We start from the raw sequence: 22,635 nt of genomic DNA on the forward strand, positions 1-22,635 counted from the left end.
AAGCTCCATCATGCCCCTAAAGCCTGGAAGGCAGAGAACTTGATGCAATGTTGACGGTATAGCTTGTATTTTATGAATCCAACGCCGTCCTAGGATGGCGTTGTAGGACGACTTGATGTCCAGGACGCTGAAACGCTTATTAAAGCTGACTTTATCTTCTCGTGACCCTACATAAACTGGGAGTATGATGTCACCAATTGGGTCGGCTCTGGAGCCATTGAACCCGTAAAGAGGAGCAATCGGATCTATGAAGATTGACTTGGACAAGTTCATCTCCTAGATGGTATGGTAGAACAAAATATCACACGAACTACCGGGGTCAATCAAAACTCGCTTGACTGTCCAATCACTAATTTTGACATGGACTACGAGTGCGTCATTGTGCGGGAGGCAAACCTTGTTGAGGTCGGCCTCTGTAAAAGTGATGTCACCTGAGCTGCGACAAGAACTGTGTGGAGCAGGTGCGGCCTAGGAAGAGAAATGGTAAACTTCTTGAAGGGCACCAACACGCCTTCTTTTCTCTCTGGACGATGTTACTAAATCATCTGGAAACGTGATCATATGAATGGTTCTGTCATTGTCACGATTTGACGAGTGCTGACGTCGCTTATGCCGAGAACGGTCTCTGGGACGTCCTCTGCTGCGGGAGTGAGCTGGAACATTGTGGCGATCATGGTGGGGTGGAGTTCTACTACGCACCATATGAGCCATAAGTTTATGGCGAAGATCACCGTCGGCGATGTTAGTGTAGTTCTTGATATGTCCTACTTCGACGAGGTCCTGAAGGTAATGCTTTAGCCCCCAGCATGCATCAGTCTCGTGACATTTTGCTCGGTGGAAAGCACAGTAAGGTTTGTCAAGTCGATCTGCTGGTTGCCGTACATCAAGTCGGTAGTATGCAGCTCTCTTGATCTTGTCCAGTATGTAACTGGGAGATCGTGTGATGACAGTAAATTCTCGGTTGTTGTTTGTTCTGTTCCCCGACTTCTGTTACTGTGGTCGGGACCGCTTTTTGGTAGGTAGGGCGTCGTCGGAGATCGTTGCTACTTCCTGTTCTTCTGTTAGGCCGTGACGCTTCAGGCCTTCTCGTAACTTAATGTATTTGTCTACTCGAGCGTATAGCTCTGACAGCGTTTCAGGACGCTCTTTCATCAGCGACCTGGAGAGGTCTGTGTTACGCACTCGACAGGCGTTGGAGAATGCTAGTGTGGCAAAGGATTCTTTAATACCACTCTCCATGCATAACAGTTCAGCTTTGAACTGACCTAGGAATTGGCGAATAGTTTCATCTTTGCCAAATGATAGCTGGAAAAGTGAATCGAGATCAGCTTTCTTACGTCTATTGTGGACGTACTGACTAGCAAACAGATCGGTGAGTTGCTCAAAGGTCTTTATCGAGTCTGACTCGATGAAAAGAACCAATCAAGCGCGCCGTCTTTGAGACTGGTAGGAAACAAACGACAATGAGGATGATCGAACTCCGGTGCACTGTAAAGTGCCAGGCTTTGAATATAGCGAGCGACGTGCTGACCAGGACACGTGCTGCCATCATACATCGAAAATCGTGGTTGGATAAAATCTGGAGGATAAGCTCTACCAAGTACCTCAGCAGTGAACGGGGACGCTCGGTATGTCTTCAGCATTTTCTGAATGATCTGGGTGGCATCTTTCTTAATTGCACTTTGGTCGATCCGTTGTGATAGTTCATTAATCTGTTGGTTAACCTCGTTGATGTCGTCTGTAGGAACCGTTATGGTTTTGCCGAATGATTTACTACGAACCGCGAAATACCCACGCGCAGCGGAATAAGGGGTGTCACGGTTTGGTTAGAAATTTACCTTTAGAATCGGCTAAGATAACTCTGAGAATCCAATAGCTATGAAATCAGCAACCACTTCTTGATCTTCTGTTGTATTCCTTTCAATAGATTGGATGTTGTGTGGGCAACGATCTACCAACCCCCTTCTTTCTCACCAAGCTAGAACCAATTTTGGATCTATCTTTTCTTGCATCTCTTTTCAATCCAGATGAATAGTGAATTCGGCCAGGAGAGAAGGGTTTCTATTTATAGGCTACAACAGGGACCATGAGGAGAAATTAGGGTTGGGCCTCCTGACGGGCTTGGGCTTCCCATGTTCGCCCAGAACACACGGCCCAAGTCTGTCAACAAATGGCTTATTCCACTAAAGGCCATTGTTGCACTACCGCCCTAATCCCAAATTACGTGTTACGTTTATAGGCTCCATATTATATACTCGTTGATCTCCCCGTGTTTAAGATATCAAATGTCCGTTGATTAAGTCAAGTTACTGACAACTACATTAATCAACTTCTTATGTCCTTGAGTAGTAACACTCAACCTCATTGTCATGTCGGATTAAATCCACCTGCAGGGTTTACATGACAATCCTTATGAGCTCCTCAAGGGGACATCATCAACCCGACTTCCTGCGGGTCACGGATTCCTTATATAATCAACAACACACCTTACATACAATGTCATTACCCAATCCATCGAGTTTGTTGATTCACTAATGAATCTCACTCATTGATGATTTAAAGCAATGTACAATGCACGTAAGTGCCCGTTATTATATCAGGATTAAGAGGACAAGCATCTATAATAACAGAGGTGTTTGTTCTCTTATATAGTCAGTATAAAGAGAAACAACCTCACTTGGTCTTGTTCAATACACACAAAGTGTACTAGTGTAATCTTATAATCAAGATAGACTAATACGAGATTATACTACAACCGTACCAATGGTTTGTCCAAATCCATTTAGGTTGTGAATGTTTACTTATACTTTATAAGGTACTGATGATATGATCTTCTGTGTGTCACCACACCATATCATCTACAACATAAAGTATTAGACACATGCATATAACTAATAACATATATAATATGCATAACATTTGCCCATATGATTCTCCTTTAAAATATAAAGAATTAGAGTTAATACAAAAGTAATGTTTTTAGTATATAACCCTATCAATGTCCTCTGCTAAAACACTTGGTGGATTTTGCGTGTTCACTTGCGCACGTAAAGCAACATTCTCCTGCCTGAGCAGGGTAATGTGCTCATTCATTGTACCTATCTGACCTGCTAGACTCTGGATTTGAGCTTCGAGGCTTGCCATGCTTCGTGGGCTTGAGAATTTATCTTTGTAGTTTTGGGATTGGTTAGGTGGTTTCTCAAGAAATCGAGACCACAGACGACGCCAATGTGAAGGTGTGTTTTATTTGTCCTTTACAAATAAGGAGATGGAGGGGAAAGGATTTGGGAATTGGTTTAGACAGAGTTCGTTATTGAGCGAACTGCCTACGTATATTCTCTTGATTCTGGGGGGAGAGAAGAATCAGGTCTCACATAGTTCATGTAGGTGGTATTTATAGACATAGGGAGGTGTAGATCCACGAGACCCGTGCACTAACATGTACATATGTAGGGTGGAGATTGAGAATGAGTGTTAGGCTGGTTTTGGTAGGAATTGCGTGATGATTGGGAGTGGGTGCAGTAGTTCATATATCCCGTGATTGGAAGTACAGGTATGGCTCTGGTGATGATTACATCTGGATAAGGGATGGTGTCATCATTCGAAGCGTTCTGCTTGAGGTCGTCTATTCGACTTGAGGTATTCTGGAGCGAGCTGAAGTGTACCACCTACATGAAGCGAGCTACTTACGAATCGATCTTGGAGGTCAATGATATGAGTTCATTATGATCTCTGCTTATGCTTAATACGTGCTTAATATTCCTCAATGAGAATATTACTCCCTTATAGGGAGCAGATGAGATCTCTTTAATTAATTAGCACGATGAAAACACTTAGAGATCGAGCAACGAATTTCTTAAGAAATCCTAGGAAATGGACCGGTATGAATTTCCATGATGGTCTATATATTATATTTGGTTGGCCAAATCCAAGCTTGGTATGTATGTCCATTTCCATTCTACACAGTGAATACACGAGCAGGTTCTATTTACCATACTTTTTATATCATAGTTTATATCATGCCTCACAACTTTACCTACAACATGAATTATAACCTAGTTTTTTGTGGATGTGTTCAACTAACCTATAATCTATAAAATTTCACCTCTTTAATAATATTTAACTATGTCAAAAAATGATTGTAAAATCGAAAAATCCGAACCGTTAAAAAAAATCAAAATTTACAATAACTTTTAACTAGGTTAGAGATTTCCAAATGGAATGAATTTTTGTGGAGATGTTATTTATAGTTAGTAGATCACATTGATTATCGAAAAAAAATAATAATAATAAAAAATAAAATAGTAGATCATATCCACAAATTATTAACACTTAATTCATCTTGTAATAGGGTGTAGTATAAAAAGTATGGTAAATGGAACCTATTCGATATATATATATATATATATATATATATATATATATATATATATATTGGGAGGGCAATCGATCAGTATCAGTCAGATTAGCACTATGTTTGGTGACACCCCCCGGATGCTGAAATGAAGTATATGAGAACTAACTCTACGCATCAAAGAGAAATGTAAAGTGTTACATTTTTCTCTCAAATGAAAAGACAATAATAGACTTGTGGCAAGGAACAAAATTTTCGAAAGCTTCGAAATTTTTTTTGTTTTCGGTGGATACAGAAACATTTCGAACCCTACACTTTCTATTTGCAAGTTTTCGAAGTGATGACAATGTCACTTTTCACGAAAATTTCGATATTTTTTCGATTTTCATCCATTTTGTTCACTAATTATAGTTGTTCACGAAAATTTTGAAATAGTGGCAAATGCAATAAATATTTAAAATAGAGGCTAGTTTAGTCTATTTTGTATTTTTATTTACTACGTTACTAATCATTAATGATCTAATTTTTCTCAAACATTTAATTGAGCCATCCAAAGATTTGAGAGACTCATCTAATTTCACCTAGGTAAGCTTTCTTTTCTCCCTCCATTTTAATTAGTATATATATATATATATATATATATATATATGTGTGTGTGTGTGTGTGTGTGTGTGTGTGTGTGTGTGTGTGTGCCTATTTGAGAGGATTATTAATTTAGATAGGGAGTTATTTTGGGTCGTTTTTTGTATATGGACATTTAAATTTGAAAGTATAGTTGCTATCCATATTTAGTATTTTTGCTAATGTATTCGCAATTTTACTTTTACTTTTCGTGAAAATTTCTCGAAAATTTCTATATTGTCACACCGAAACAATGACCCGAGAAAACGAAATTTAATTCCTTGATTTGAGGTAATTAGCCATAATAAACCCATAATAGACATTACGGAAAGAATGACATTTTTTTGGCATATATGTCGCGACAACCATATATATTTTCAGGAAATTGAGGCAGCAACTGGCCGAGCTAGTTTCAACATCGGCCCTGAATCATGGAGTGCTCACTCATAATGCGAGATTTCATGTTTTTAGTAGCTAGAAGTGGACTGGTCATGTCTCAGGTTTCTACTTTCTAATGATCAATTCATTGATATTGGGGATTTGGGGTCGCAATGTGTTGTCCATCAGACATATGCTGTCGAGTGGGGACGTGAGGTGATAAAAGCTTGATGTGAATAGATAATAGAATCAATTCGAGGAAATTCCAGACCTCTACAATAGGGGTGCCAACGGGTCGGTTTGGGTTTTATTATTTGTGGTTCTATCAGGTTCTGTTCTCAACGGTTTTAGTATAAAAATTATAAAACCCAATCCAAAACCATCAAAATCCACGGTTTTTTATCGGGTTTGGTTCTAATTCGGGTCTTTATTATTTATTATGATTATTAAACAATTTCAATCATTTAAACACTAAAACTTGTTTTTATTTTTATTTTTTTCTTTTCCTATATGATAATATTTTATGTTTAATTAGTGATGTATCAACAATCATATATTACATCAATATATGAACATATATCAATCATAATCGTTAAAACATTTACCATTCATGTGATAATTTCAAGTTTTGATATAGAAATTAAAATAATCAAATATCTAACTCCAAAAATTTGATTTTTTTTTACGTGTATACACATATATTTGTTTCATTATATTAACTCGATCGTGTACACGTGCAATCACATATATTTGTTACCTTGATATATTTTACGTGCATATACATATATTTGTATACGTGTATTAACTCGCATTTTAAATCGAACATGTGAGTACTACATGCGTCTTACAATTATATCTCATCACTAATTTTTAACATAAACACTACATATTGGTTTATAATAAGTGTGTGTACCACAATATATCAAGCATGTGTATCCTATTTAAATATACACATGCATAAATTAATAAATATAAAATGTATTAGTTAATTTATAATATACACGTTGACATTATTATTAACATCTATGATACACTTGTTTAATGTATTGTTATAAAATATACATTTAACAACACGCATTCACTATTATGCATGTTATATATATTTAATAGACTTTTACACATAAAAAACATATTTTATATTATAATGTATGAGTTTGATTATCTTAAATGTAATATAATACTAAATTTTATATATTGAAATCATAATAATCGGTTCCGATTTCGGTTCGATTGGGTACACACGGGTTTTTTACTATTTGATTCTTTATCGGTTCGGTTCTTAATGACCCATTTTAAATAGGTCTAACTTTTTAAGATCCAGAACCAGAACATTCGGTTTCTGTTCCTACTCGATTTCGGGTAATCGGGTACCCATTGGCACCCCTACTCTGCAATAAACAAACTCAAAACAAACCTAATCTTAAAACACAACAATTCGTGTATTCATCATCATAATTGCGATTCCAGGTAATCGGGTACCCATTGACACCCTACTCTGCAATAAACAAATAATAACTCAAAACAAACATGATCTTAAAATACAACAATTCGTGTATTCATCATCATAATTGTATTGTGAGAACTTAAAAACTACAAAAACAACCACCTAACCATAAACTCCTAATACACATTAGTGACATTACCCACTAATTAATGCTAGTTGCACATAATGCCTAGACAATAAGAAGATTAAGAACCTACAAATCATATACATTACTCAAATTTTTCTAGAATATCAAAAAATATTATCGTGAACAATGGCAATAGAATTTTCTGACATAACAGAAAATACTGATCTCGAGGATTTAAATACATTAGTAGTGGTCAAAATATAATATGGAGAAAGTTACTTAATGGTTGAGATTAAATTTTGTGCCTCGGGATATATGTACTTAATAGAAATTTCAGACGATAAGAAACTCTAACCTAAAATCAGGGAACGAATTATTACCAAATTTAGGACACCAAATAATCTAAAAATAATATATTTATCCGTGTACCAAATCTAAAAAATACATGGATTTAAGAAAGAAAGCAAAGACTAGTTCCTACTACTATAAAAAAAAAAAAAAAAAAAAAAATCAAGAACCTTAATTACAAAATGAAAAACTCAAAATTCAATTAGTTCCTTCATCAAATTAGTGATTTGAACTCTACGCACAAGTCATTATGAGACATGAAGATTTTGGATGTGTTAAATCGAGTAGTCCATGCTGAGCTAGATGCAACATTAGATTATAATGGATGAAAGTAATGGATGAAACCTATGTTGCACGGACACGGATAAGGACACTGACGCGGACAAGGACACAGATGCGGTGACTCGGTTATATTTCAAAAAAGTAGAATGTGGACGGGGCAAAGGATGCGGAAATTAATTAATATTTATAATTTTATTTTATACAAATAGAACATTAAAAACTAAATTAAATGTATCAACATTCATAAATTCAAAACTATTCAAGATAAATAGCCACAAGGTTAAGTTTAATATTTCCTAATCAAACTTTAAAAACACGTCATAAGTCTTACCAAAATAAAAACCGAAAAAATTGAGGTTTTTAACATTATTTTGATTTATTTATATATTTTTTTTAGTCAAAACCCGCGTCTTGAGTGCAGGGGCGGCCCTGAGTTTTGGGGGGCCCTAGGCAAGATCCTAAAATGTGCCTCTTGCCGATAAATGATGAAAAATACATAAGCCATTTTTTTTCTTATTTGATCAAAAATTAAGTCCAAATTCCTTCGTACTCTTACGAAATCAAATGTGTGCTTAATATCAACAAATTCACACCAAAATTCAATTACAAAAACTAAGCACTACTGAAAAGCTAGTCTTCTTACATTTCTAGCTGCGAAATCACTAATTAAGTCTTCATAATCAAGTTTTTCTACTAAAGAATTTTCAATAGATAACATAGCTAATCCATTTAATCTTTCTTGAGACATGCTCGATCAAAGGTAAGATTTGATCAACTTCAGCTTTGAAAAACTTCTTTTTGCAGATGCGACGGTAACTGGTATAGTCAACAAAATTCTGTATGCAACCCAAGCATTTGGAAAACAGTTATCCCGTGATTTCAAGTGATTTAGCACGTCCATTGCTTTCTTTGTGTTATCTGGTAAAAGTTCTCTCATGATTCTTAACTCTGAAAATAAATTTATCCCGTCAATATCAGAAACACCGTCATGTTTCAAAAACTCTTCAAGATTAATGCAAGAAGTCTTTAAGCTATTTATATCTGCAACCTTTAACTTCTCTAAATCAAACAAGAACCCAAAAATTTTCTCATACACTACGAACTGCTCAAATCTACTCTTGAATGAAAAAAGAGCTTGGTATACTATGAATAAGAAGTAGTTAACTCGAAATGATTCTTCAGCTGATTGTGTCACTTTTTTACTAACGTTCTCGTCGAACTGTTTTTTTCTACGAATGATCTGCCTTTCAAGAAAAACTGGTTGAATTTCCATCATAGTTGCAATATCCTTAGCTTCTGTCATGGCTTCTTCAAATCCGGTTTCTCTATACATCTCAAAAATAGAAATAAGTCTTTTCATTTTATGTATGGCCACATCAATCTGCATGTCTTCAGTTTGAAAGTTTTTACTAACAGAGTTAACAACAAAAAGTAAATAATGCCAAATTACCATGACAAGCAAAAACTCAAAACTTTCAATTTCATGTATCGCTAGTGACTCAGCTTCACTCTTTGTTTTAGGATCATCACTATTTTCAGCCAAGTAACCCAACACATCTCTTATTTTCGGAGCTTGATGTCTAACTGCACGAACACTGTCTACGCGACTCTCCCAGCGTGTTGCTGACAACGACTTTAGCAAGAGACCTAACTTGGGCTTCACATCTTTCACATGATCTTTAATTTAAACACTTTCCACCTCTTTGTGGAAGAAGAAAATAATGAATAGATTCGTTGAGCCACTCCAAAAAAAGATATAGCTCTTGAACAAGAGCTAGCCATATCACAAAGAGCAAGATTTAGACTATGACAGCCACATAGGGTGTATAAGGCTCTAGGGTTTATTTCAAGTAGTCTATTTTGAACACTTTTGTGTTTTCCTTTCATATTAGATCCATTGTCATAACCCTGCCCACTTATATCACCAATATCAAGGTCAAGAGCGTTCAAAACATTTTTGAGTGTATCAAAGAGCCCCAGTCCTGATGTGTCATCCATCTTCAAAAATCCTAAAAAGAACTCTTCAACCTTTGTGCAACTTGATGTAACATCTACAAATCGAATCACAAGAGACATTTGCTCTTCATGACTAATATCCGGTGTACAATCAAGTATTACTGAAAAGTACCTGGCTTCCTTGATTTTTTGGACAATGGCTTTCTTCACCTCACTTGCTAACAACTCTATCAACTCATTTTGAATCTTGTAGCTAAGATAATGATAATGGATTTCTTTACTTTGAATGTGCCGAATGTGCTCTTTCAGTACTAGATCAAATTCAACAATCATTTCAATTAAACTTAAAAAAATCCCATTATTCTCATCATAAATCTTCTTATTCTTCCCACGAAAAGCTAAATTACCTTTAGCAAGTGCTTTCACTAAAGCAAGTATTCGTAGTAACACTTGTCGCCAATGTTCCCTCTCTTTGCTGATTTCTTCTTGCATTTTTTTGTCAATTGTTTCATTCTTGTCAAATCTCTTCTTTAGTTCATACCAACTATTCCAATAAAGAAGATGCTTTAGAGATGATTGATGCTCTGAAAGCCTTCTACTTAGGTTATGCCAGTCACAATACCCTTCACTGTCCAATTGAGAAGTGTTCGTGTGTCGCTTGAACAACTTACAACAAAACAAAAAAAAAAACCCTATCCAAAGAAACATAATATACAAGCCTAGTTCTATCTTTTTTAAATCCATTTGGCATTATTCGAGTGTAATGTTTCGGAGAGAAATGTCTGCCAAGGTGATTTCTAGGAAAATCAACATCATTAATTCTTATAGGACCCTTTTCAACAAGTAAATCTCTAAGATTTTGATCAATATTGTCCCAATTTGCTGGATCAAAGTAGTGGACAGGTACATGTTATGTATTCTCATTTGTATCTTGATTGAGATCGTCATTCACTAAAGGCTCGTCATTATCATTCACCAAAGGTTCAACATTTTCATTCACTAAATGTTCAACATCATCATTCACCAAAGCTTCAACATCTTCGTTCAATTCATGCTCTCTATTATCATCGTCATTCCTTTGTTCGACGTCAACCACTGTTTCACTCGAACTTTCTACTTGTCCTTTGTTACCAAAAAAATTTAGTATATCTCCCTTTTGGGATTGAGCGGCATCGTCTAATCTTTGCTTCTTTTTCCTTTTCTCAGAACCAGAAGGATACTTTCTAGCCGGAGGATTCGGAGGCATGATGGCAGACTAACAATTAAAATTCACAAACAATCAAACAATAACATGGAGATGGTTTCACAAATCACAAGCAAGGCAGCAACAACCGATTGGAAGAAAAGAGTGTTTCCACAACAGAATGAGGCATCTGGTTCACTTAATCACGACTTCTCGACTTCACGACTTTGATTCTCGACTTCACGACTTGAGACTGCAATAAGCCAATAACTGCATCAATGTTACGAACTTACGATATAAGCAATCAATTCAAAAGTCAAAATGAACCTACAAAACTAAAAAGTGAATACTGAACTTTGTTTTGCTGAACCTACAAAACCAAAAAGTGAATACTGAACTTACGATTAAGTTGTTTTGCTTATACCGATACAAAGGAACTGTTGATCCTTTCTCCGCCGTCCTGCTTTCCCCAATTCCCCTCAACAAGATCGTGGATTCGTGGTACTAAAGTGTTTTGGGCCGAAACACAACTGCTTTCAGCTATGGGGGCCTAATTTTTGGGGCCTCATCCGACCGCCTATGTGGGCTATCCTCAGGGCCGGCCCTGCTTGACTGCATCTTGACCCGTGTTCGGTTTAGTTGACCGCATTGGACGTGCGTCTATGCTGTGTCCGTGTCCCCGTCTTAGAGAATGAAACTAAGGATTTGAACAAATATTCCTATAAGGATTATATCAATTAAGTTAAGTTAAAAATCACTTTGAACACATAATGCGACTATTTTATTTAGAATAGAAAAAATGACTAAAAAGGGTATCAAACTTTACACGTTTTGACAATATGGGGACAAAATTTTTTTTTTTTCTTGACAGTTTGGGGACCAAGCTGTTTGATTTTTGCAATATAGGAACTTCCGTCAAATTTCTCTAATACCGTTTATAATTTGTATTAATTTTCATTTAATAAATTAATATAAATGAAAATTAATTTGTAATGTTGAAAAAAAATTAATATAAATTTTCTAAGTTGCAATGTTGAAAAAAAAAAAAAAAAATTAGAAATGGTGTTAGAGAAATTTAACGGAAGTTCCTACATTGCAAAAATCAAACAGTTTGATTCCCAAACTGTCAGGAAAAAAAGTTTGATCCCCATATTGTCAAAATGTGTAAAGTTTGATACCATTTTTAGTTGTATCCAAAGTTATAATGAGAAAAATGTAAGCAATCGAAAAGAAGTTAAGGCAATTTAAATAGGCATGAGAAAGTGACGGGTAATTTCTATAGTATATATATACTAGGGTATGCCCGTACCTACGGCCTGCAAGATCTCGACGGGCGCCTACCGCGTTACCCCCGATAACTCGTTGCGCTTTTTTGGCGCAAGGCATATGTGCGCCTTTGGCACGAAACAACTCGTTGCGGCACAAGGCCAACCCAATTGCCCATTATCCATAAGCCCTATAGCATCAATTGGGTAAGCCAATTGTGTAGTACCATGTCAAATTTGGAGGCCCAACAGTTTATAAACCCAGCAGCAATTGTTGACTTTTGGTTGATTTTTGGATGCATACTCCCACTATTACTATTTTTTTTTTAACTGAGCCCATGCTCATATTTCCAAGCCCATAAAAGATTGAACCTATAAAAAATTTGTCCAAGATTAGACTCTTTTTGTGTGGGGTGGGTGAGGTGAGAAAACATTTTTAACTCACTCCAAAAAAACTTTTTAATTCACCCTCTTAGTGTGGGCCACATCTCACCTTATTACGTGGAATATGTACTCCACCTCTTTTCTGTTTTAGTAGATAGATATTATAGATGCACAAAATCACGTGAACACATAAAAAGCAAAAATGAGAGGTTCCCTCCGAAACACTTTCTTCAAACACTTAACTTCCTCTCCACTCCATCCCACTCCTCGTTTCTCACCATTTTCTTTAAAACTTCTCAATCCTTGTTTCTTTTCAAGCATCTCTACTTCTTCACAAAGTTTGTTCAATAATGCTGATGATGCCACATCATCATCATCATCTTCTTCTTCTTCTTACTTGTCTGTTCAAATTACTTGTCACAAAAATGTCGCTGTAAGCTTTCTTCCTGTTCAAATTATTTTCTTAATTTGCTTAATTATGTGTATTATCATGTTTACTTGTACTCGTTAAGCAGGATATGCTTTCGGAATCTCTTCTATGCTTTGGGGCAAGTTCTGCTAGCATTGAAGAAGCAGACAAGTATGACAACAACGATGAGGTCGTGTCTCGAATTTTTATTGTGTTTTTTTGCCTTAATTATGACATTCCTAGTTCTCTCTTTGAAATTGTGAAATTAGTGGTGCCCTGAAATAATAGACAGGTCCAAGTACATTGTTTAAGGAGTTGAAACAAGTAAGGAAAGGAATTGGTAAAATGAATTGTCCATTTGTGCCAACTTGATTATATGGTCCTTTTGATGGTCTTTGCTTGAGGAAGTTTAGTAAAAGTCGAAAAGTATGTGAAGGGTTAAGCATATGGTAAAGTAAGCGTAATAAAAAAAATCAAAATCATATATTAACAGATTTTTATAATAATAATTTCAAGCCACATAAAGCTTTATGGCATAATGAGTTCGAATAACTTCATTCTACTCTCATGGAAGCGGGTAAGTATTTGAGCTCCTTTTCCAATTTCCTTGTATAACTTGACCTGAAAAAGAGTAGTGTCTGAACATATGCTTAATCTGATGGTCACTGATCACCACTTTGTCATTAAGAAGAACACTTGACAATTCTCTTATAATGCACCAAGATTTGTGGGCTTTAAGCATCCTGATCAAAATGAATTAAAACATTCAAACGTCGAGAAGTAGACTAATGGACTTCTATGGTTACAGACCCCTTAAAGTTTTTCTTAACTGATACAATTACGTTGGCACCCTCCAGAATCACATAGTGAAGTACTATGATTGTTACTTTTGGTGAACGTAGTAGCTCTTTGATCCCATACGTGATTCTTTGATGTCCATCAGCCTTTAACCACAATTAAGCATATCTTTGTAGTGTGAGCTTTGTCTATCTTGTCACTCTGCAGATCTGCATTAGTTCTATATATACAGATTGTCAGGATGTCGGTTCATGCATTTCACACGCTGCTGATTCCATTGGGTTGACAGAGATACCTAGTTATAAAGTCATAGCGGATGATAATGATGAATGGATCAGAAAGACACAGGTACACATGCATTATGATGATGCTTCTTCTAATCAAGGTGGTGTTTCTATATACAATAGTTTTACACGAACATCCATTGATATCGCATACAAATCACATGATTGTCATTTGTTCCCCATATGCTACACAGTAGAGACTATAATTGTTGTGTTATCCGTGTTTGAAAGTGTTGTTCAATTCAGATAAACCAGTTACCTTCTTCTTTGCCATAATGTTTATCTACCTATCCTTCTCCTGATCACGTCCTGTACTTAGGTTCCTCATAACTCATGCTTTCTGTTACAGGAATCATTTGTGCCAGTGGAGCTGACTGAGGATTTTTGGATTGTACCCGAATGGACAAAACCTCCAGTATGTATCTCTCAAATCTCAAGTACCACATTTTTTATGTTTTACATATTAACACTTAACAGTCGTCATTCTGGAAACAAAATTTATTTCTCATAACTCTTTACAATATGGTACCACATTCTATGTTTTTTCTGTCTCTTCGTGTCAGTAGCTGTTGCTCTCAGCCAATGGAATTTTCAAAAGAGAATAAGTTATGCTTTGGGAACCTGATGATATTGTAATTGTCTGAGTCTGAATGCTCAAAAATTCATTTCACATGTTTTGAGAATTTTTCTTCTGATATTAATTTTTGATAGTTGCGTCTGATCCATATAATATGCACTAAAGATCTGTTATGCTATACAGCAACAAACTCGAACTTCATTGCATATTTGTTGTGACATGTAAACCAATGCTTATAGTTATAGTTCTTATAACTTCCGGAGCACAACGGGATAAAACATGTATATGCTTGTATATTTTGGTGCAGGGTGAACAAGCTAGAAATATAATTCTCAATCCAGGATTGGCGTTTGGAACTGGGGACCACCCCACAACTAAGTTGTGTTTATTATTACTGCATGGCTTGATAAAGGGAGGTGAAATCTTCTTAGATTATGGCACAGGTTCTGGAATTCTGGGGATTGCCGCTGTAAAGGTAGTTTATTGACTTTCTTAGTACGTATATCAAATTCTGCCTATCTACTTTATATAAGATTATCATATATTTGGATTCGATAGATAACATGTTGTATCTGTATCTTGACAGGGTATTATCTAGTTAGTATATCTAAACCAGTTACCTGTTTCAGTGGCCAACAGAGGTTTGGGGGCTTGACTTAGATTCTTGTGAGAGTGCTATGTTCATAGTCATGGTAGTAGTCTAGTAGATATAGTATTTTGTTACATTTATCATTTATAGCCAAAGTCTAATATATGGGACTGTACATTGTTGTTGGAGTTGTAGAAATAAAATAAACTAGACTTATCTTTCGAAAAGCAATATAGTGTTATTGATGTAGATTGTAACTGGTGGAAGCTTCAGTTAAATAGAATCTACACTTTAATTGAAACACAATTAAAAAAAGACTTAAAAATCACTCTTTTATTGAGTCTCACTCAATAATTCATAAACACAAAACACAACTAACTCAAAACCTAAATACAAGCCCTTATTTATACTAATCCTAAAAACAATAGGCCAATAGTAACACGCCACGTGGACAACAACTAAAATAGAATAACTAAACCAGTGGGCTCACAACCCTTGGGCTTGGACTCGAACTAGGGGCGCACGCCCATAAAATGTAGAGGGAACATAGGCGCACGCCTATGACTTGGCAGGAACAACTTCATGCTCTGCATCATTCCCCCTAAGTTGAAGAGAACTCGACCGCGAGTGATAAGCCAGGAAGTGCTGATAGAAAATCGGATCAATCTGCAGAAACAGTGTACCAGAAATCTAAGAATTATCAAGAAATGGGCAATTATACCACTTAACAAAAAATCGATCAGGAGCCGACAGTGATGAGTCAGAGAAGGTGGAGTCCAATATAGCTTCAATACGGTCAGTAGCTATAGGCGTTGGACTGGAGCTGTCGATGGGAAGAGGAATAGGAGGGACATGATCACCAACAAAAGGAGATAATTTGCTGACATTAAAGGTGCGATGCATACGCAGTTCTGAAGGCAGATCCAAGGTGTAGGCATTATCACCACAGCATGCAGTAATGGGGAAAGGACCAAAATGCCGCATCTGGAGCTTAGTAGCTTTGCCCACATGGCGTTCCTTTCGTTGATAGACCATAACTAAATCACCTACTTGAAATAAGACTTGTCGGCGGTGACAGTCAACACTGGACTTATACTTAGCATATACCTGTGATAAACACTGATGGACATTGTCATGAATGAGTTTAATACGAGAGGCAAAATCATCGCCCGCCATACTAACAGGAAGAACCGTAGGAATAGGCGCTAAGTCCACTGGCATATTAGGAGAAATGCCTTGGACTATTTGAAATGGCGTCTGACTAGTAGAGCGATTGACAGAATTGTTAAAAGCAAATTCGGCTTGGGAAAGAGCAAAATCCCACAATTTTGGTTCGTCTCCAGCTATGCAGCGTAATAAGTCACCCAAACTGCGATTAACAACCTCTGTTTGTCCATCTGTTTGTGGATGAAAAGCGGTAGAGAACTTAAGAGAACACTTTAGAAAGCGCCAAAGAGTCTGCCAAAAATGACTAGTAAAACGAACATCCCTGTCAGAAGTAATACTATGCGGGACCCCATGTAAATGTACAATCTCCTTGAAATAAATTGTGGCTACATGATTAGCATCTGAAGTCTTCTTGCACGGAATAAAACGAGCCATCTTGGAAAATCTGTCGACTACTACAAAGAACGAATCAAAACCCTTGCTTGTCTTTGGTAAACCAACAACAAAATCCATAGAAACATCAAGCCAGGGTCGCTCAGGGATAGGGAGAGGGGTGTATAGGCCAGCATTAGTCTTCTGTCCCTTCACTATCTGACAAGTATAACACCTACGAATAAATGCATTAGTATCACGCCTCATAGAAGGCCAAAAATACCGCTCTCGAAGCCCTGGTAAAGTACGTAGAACCCCCAGCATGACCAGCTAGGCCACCAGAATGGAATTCGGCAATGAGTTTCTCTCTAAAAGAAGACTGAGGGATGCACAGTTGAGACCCACGAAAGAGGAAACCGTGCTCAAGAATATATTCACCTGAAATGCCGGCATTATCTATACAGGACTGAAAAATCGGATCAAAGAAAGGGTCCAAAGCATACAGTCCCTTAAGTTCATCAAACCCGAATACAGTGGTGCGAAGAGAGACCAGGACATGCTCACGTCGACTCAAAGCATCAGCTACCTTATTTGCAGTGCCCGGTTGGTGTTTCAGCAAGAAATTGTACCCCTGTAGAAAAGCGAACCATTTAGCTTAGCGGTCGGTTACTTTAGCCTGGCTGTTAAAAAACCGGAGCGCCTCATGATCAGACTTAAGGACGAACTCACGGTGTAGGAGATAATGGCGCCAATGACGAATAGCTTGTACAACAGTATACAATTCCACATCATAAGTAGAATATCTACTAGACGGTCCACACAATTTCTGACTATAGAAAGCCACAGGACGTCCATTCTGACTGAGGGAAGCACCAATGCCCGCTTTACATGCGTCACACGCCACTTCAAAAAGCTGAGAAAAATCAGGAAGGGCTAACACAGGGGCTGACGTCAGCTTCTGCTTTATGAGACGGAAGGCTGACTCAGCTTCATTGGTCCAGACAAACACTTTGTCCTTCAGTAAGGCTGTGATAGGTGCCATGATGGCGCTGAAGCCATTAATGAAGCGTCTATAGAAACTAGCAAGACCATGGAAGCTACAAACGTGAGATACCGAAGAAGGAATGGGCCAATCAACAATGGCTTGAATCTTAGAGTCATCCACACGAATTCCATCACCAGAGACAACATAACCTAGAAAGTTAACCGTGGGAACCATAAAAGAACATTTCTTTAACTGGAGATATAATTTATTCTGCCGCAATACCTCTAAAATGGTTTTGACATGCTGCAAATGAGCTTCCTCTGTATTACTGTATATAAGAATATCATTGAAATAGACAACAACAAACTTACCCAGATAAGGACATAGGATATCAGTAATTAGTCGCATGAAAGTGGAGGGAGCATTAGACAATCCAAAAGGCATAACCAACCACTCATATAATCCATCCTTTGTTTTAAATGCCGTTTTCCACTCATCTCCTACTCGCATTCGCACCTGGTAATAGCCACTCTTTAGGTCGAACTTGGTGAACACGCGAGCACCCTGCAGTGAATCAAGCATATCCTCTAATCGTGGAATTGGGAAGCGATACTTGATTGTAATTTTGTTGATAGTTCGACTGGCTACACACATGCGCCATGAACCATCTTTCTTCGGCGTAAGTAAAGCTGGAACTGCGCAAGGAGACTTACTTTCACGCAATAAACCCTTCTGGCACAATTCAGTCACTTGCTGTTGTAGCTCAGCGTGCTCAGTGAGGGTCATCCTGTAATGAGGGAGATTAGGTAAGGAAGCTCCGGGAATGAAATCAATGGAATGTTGAATATCTCTATATGGTGGTAGACCACCCCCATCTAGTTCTCGACAGATGTCAGCATACTGGGCCAGAATAGGTTGTAATACCAACAGTACCTCTGTAGAGGATCAACTGCTAATGAAGGAGCAATGGCAAAGAATGTTCCCACCTCCTTTGCTTCAGCTAGAAAGGTTGTACTCACTGTTTTCTGTGCTGCTGGCAGTGGTAGTGGTTCCAGAATCAGTTTCCGCCCGTTGTGTACTATGGAATATGTGTTAAACTCTCCATCGTGCACACTCTTGTGATCAAACTGCCAGGGACGTCCCAATAACAGATGGCAAACATCCATTGGAACTACTGAATGGAGAACGGTTTTGGATGGTTGACAGTTTTCAAATTCAATTTATCAACCATCTCTTGGGAGACTAAATTCTCTGTTGATCCCCCGTCTATAACAACACTACACAACTTACCCTTGCTAATGCACCTTGTTCGAAAGATAGAATGTCGCCGCCATGATTCAATACCTGTTTCTTGGGATGGGGATAATGGGGTCGCCATTAGGGAGAAGTGGGTTTTCAGTAGACAGGGTTGTGATTTGTCTGATTCGGCTTGGACAAGTGGTGCAGGCATGCTGTACTGTTCTTTCCCAGTAGGCGTTTCAATGGAGTAGTTACTCCATGGTTCTTCTACGTCCTCAAGCACTGTACCCCAACCATCTTCCCAATCTTGCTCAAATAACTGATTTAAATCTGAATTTTTTGACATGACTTTATAACTTTGATAAAATTGGATCTTGATTTGAAGGTTAAAAGAAAATTAATTTTCTGGTGAACAGTAACATGATGAATAGTAATGCGTTAATAGTGGTCTCGATGAACAGTAATACGAATAAGAAGAAAAAGGAAAATTGGATTTTACTCAGGAACGATTCGTGCTCCGATACCAAATGATGTAGATTGTAACTAGCGGAAGCTTCAGTTAAATAGAATCTACACTTTAATTGAAACACAATTAAAAGAAGACCTAAAAATCACTCTTTTATTGAATCTCACTCAATAATTCATAAACACAAAACACAACTAACTCAAAACCTAAACACAAGCCCTTATTTATACTAATCCTAAAAACAATAGACCAATGGTAGCACGCCACGTGGACAACAACTAAAATAGAATAACTAAACTAATGGGCTCACAACCCTTGGGCTTGGACTCGAACTAGAGGCGCACGCCCATAAAATGTAGAAGGAACATAGGCACACGCCTATGACTTGGCAGGAACAACTTCATGCTCTGCATCAGTTATGTATTTCTAGTTTTAGATCACTGTTGTGCTTGACATGTCGAGAAATTTAGCACTTAGAAATTGGGAGGAGGGAGAGGGTGATCTACTTCACTTTCTTGCTTGCTTTCTTTTGGTTATAGGGAAACAATTTTGAGTTCTTGATGGCTTAAGTGTTCTGAAATATGGTTTGGATTTTATTCTTAGTAGCTAAAATTTTGATTAGTCTTACTTTCACTGAATTTCTACCCTTAGTATAAATTTACAGCTATAAAACTTTATTGACATAAAGTACATAACTCTGCACAAAAGGCTTAAGCCTCAATTTGTGTAGAAACGTCTACCATCATGCCTCCCCATCTAAAGCATGTTGCCATAATGAGTTCTAGCATTTAAATTGACAATGGATGTATCTTCATAAATAGTTAATTACATGGGTAAGCTGTATGTATGACTCTTGTACTGGAATACTAAGCACAATTGTGTTAGCATGAAACCCATTGCAGAATCAGGTGTTCCTCAATAGAAAAATAAGTAAACGCTAATAACTGTTTAGACTGCCAAATACCTCTAACATTTCAAATACCTTTTAGTAATCTTTTCTTCTTCTTTTGTTTTTTTCTAATTAAAACCGCATTTTACAAATGGTTTTTGCAAATGCATGCAATTGCCTTCTAGGGTTCCAGGTAGGCTCTTTCCTTCACTCTCGTTGAATGGTATCAGCCTTGCTCCTCTTGGTTTACTTGAAAATTAAAAGCCAAAAAGACTTCGTCCATAATGTTCTATGATACCCTAAAGTATGTCCATGGCTGATTAATGCAGGCATATTATGTTATACACTGTTTTTGAAGGAATGTACGAGTAATCAGCTTCTGTATGTGACTCTGTTTCATTATATATTTATTTATCCGAAAAATATAAAAATAAACAGTATATATCCATTAAATACAATTGAAAGGTTCTTACAGTTGTAAATGATAAAAAAATCAAATTACTCGCATCACATTAATGAGACTGTAGGTTGACAACTTTTCTCATAAGCTTCTTCAGAAAATACACGTATTCTCTTGACTGCAGATATAAACAAAGTTTTATGGAAGTTTAGTCATAGTGATCTGGCCTAAATTCTTTTAGTCAATAGTATATTTTATTTTACTTGCATCGATTTGCAGTTTCCTTGGTTTTCTTCATATGAAGCAAATAGCTTGTACTCTGAATTACCAGAACAACTCCATTAAATGCAGTTAGGTGCCTCCTTTTCGGTTGGTATTGACATTGATCCCAAAGCAGTAACCTCTGCACAGCGAAATGCTGCTCTGAACAACATAGGATCAGAAAAGATGCAAGTATACCTTGTTCCCACCACGATCTCTTGTATCACTGATCAAAGTCAATGTGGAGATGAAGAACAAAGTGTGGCGGTCATTGCTAAAAAATATGACATTGTTATAGCAAATATACTTCTAAATCCTCTCTTAGATTTAGCAGATCAAATCGTCGATTACGCCAAACCTGGAGGAATTGTTGGTATCTCTGGTATCTTATATGAGCAGGTATTCTTCTAGCTGACCTGCTTAATAGCAGTATCGTTTATCTATATATTGTTTTTGGAAAAAATGCATGTGCTGCCAATAAAAGTTCCTCATGTGCCTTAATTATGCATGTGGTATTTGTTTGGGGAATAATGGCTTACTACTCTAGGGACCTTAATGTAACAATCCCATATATGTCTCCACATTTGACAAGATTCTTCATCATATATACGAACACTTACAATTTGCAATTGATATTTCATATCGTTTAAGATTCTACGTAAAAGATGTTTACCAACATCTTTTCTGTGTTGTGTATTGACCATGAATAAGCATGAAACAATCAATATATATAGAAACCATGTGCTGGGTTTTTGTAGTCATTTTCGGTATATTTGGATAATGTTTTAACTCCCACAGTACAACTTTGTTTCTGTCAGACAGATTCGCCAGGAAATCCATCGGGCAAGAGTCCCATATTTAATAGCATCAGAATTCAAGGTGCATGATTTAACTTAATATGTTGGCTATTTCTTATGCAGCTTCCGAAAATTGAAGAACGCTATTCCCAGTATTTGGAAGGAGTTTCAGTGTCAGAGATGGATGGTTGGGTGTGTCTCAGTGGTAAAAAGAAAGCTGATAGTAGATCCAACTGAAGATATCTCACTTCGTTGAATTTTTAAAACTCTGAGTTTCTTTGAGAACATGGCATCTATAGTGCTTATTGGAGACGTTGGATACTGACATCCGGTGTTGGTCTCTTTCTTGAAATTTGTATTAAGAAGGGCCTGGTTCAAAGTCTCTTGAATGTGAACTATGGGAACCAGTTTTGTGACCAATTTATAAAGAATCTGTATAATGCACATTCGTGAAGGAAACAAATTATATATCATCGATTTTGATTGCTGACAAACTTATTTCTTTTTCTTTTTCTCAGGTTCCTGAAATATGCAACAGTTAATGGATTGAATTATTAGTTTGGGATTTGTAGTGCATATTCCATTACATTTGTATAAAAGAATATGAATTATCGATTCCGTACAACTTATTGAAGAAAAAATGTCATTCATGTTGAACTGGACAACCAATATCTGAAAGTTGGTCCTTCTGAAGTTGCATGTGCAAAGCCTTTTAAGTGACCAGTCGAGATCCAATTAGAAATGCATTTTTCATTCAAGGGTTTGATCCGCCTGAATTGATCAGCAGCATTCTCTTGTGATGTATCTATTTTTCAGGAAGAAATTTACAAGCAATGAAAAACCTACCAAATCCCTCAAACAAGTGAACAACCCAATCACCTATTTGGTTTTTGGAAACATGATCCAAGTTTTAAAGTTCCACTATTTCTAGGAAGTTTCCCTGTAGAAGCGTGAAGGAGAACGTCAAGATTAGCAGAAACCCATATAGTATTTACATTTTGGAACGTTTAATTGGGCTTCCGCCCATTTTCCAGTTCATAAACTGCCGCCAATCTTCTTT

At 37.0% G+C, this 22,635-nt stretch overlaps 1 protein-coding gene and 1 pseudogene across 1 annotated transcript; one reads left to right on the forward strand and one right to left on the reverse strand.

The window, feature by feature from the left end:
* Positions 1–6,663: 6,663 nt before the first annotated feature.
* On the reverse strand, positions 6,664–10,002 carry LOC147476567 (uncharacterized; annotated as a pseudogene).
* Positions 10,003–12,494: 2,492 nt separating this feature from the next.
* On the forward strand, positions 12,495–22,069 carry LOC147476568 (ribosomal protein L11 methyltransferase-like protein). The gene is made up of 7 exons (XM_086583932.1): positions 12,495–12,775; positions 12,858–12,941; positions 13,757–13,897; positions 14,183–14,248; positions 14,718–14,885; positions 20,869–21,177; positions 21,699–22,069. The coding sequence occupies exons 1-7, from the start codon at positions 12,545–12,547 to the stop codon at positions 21,810–21,812; spliced, it is 1,113 nt and encodes a 370-aa protein (XP_086440058.1). The 5' UTR covers positions 12,495–12,544; the 3' UTR covers positions 21,813–22,069.
* Positions 22,070–22,635: the final 566 nt, after the last annotated feature.

The sequence above is a fragment of the Coptis chinensis genome, chromosome 9 (genome assembly GCF_015680905.1).
Source record: "Coptis chinensis isolate HL-2020 chromosome 9, ASM1568090v1, whole genome shotgun sequence".
NCBI lineage: Eukaryota > Viridiplantae > Streptophyta > Magnoliopsida > Ranunculales > Ranunculaceae > Coptis > Coptis chinensis.

Bases quoted from the DNA above. Each gene is read 5' to 3' on its own strand.
- LOC147476568 (XM_086583932.1), top strand. From the start codon at position 12,545: ATGAGAGGTTCCCTCCGAAACACTTTCTTCAAACACTTAACTTCCTCT. The intron at 13,898-14,182 runs GTACACATGCAT...TTTCTGTTACAG, and splicing joins AATGGATCAGAAAGACACAG to GAATCATTTGTGCCAGTGGA. The intron at 14,249-14,717 runs GTATGTATCTCT...ATTTTGGTGCAG, and splicing joins CCGAATGGACAAAACCTCCA to GGTGAACAAGCTAGAAATAT.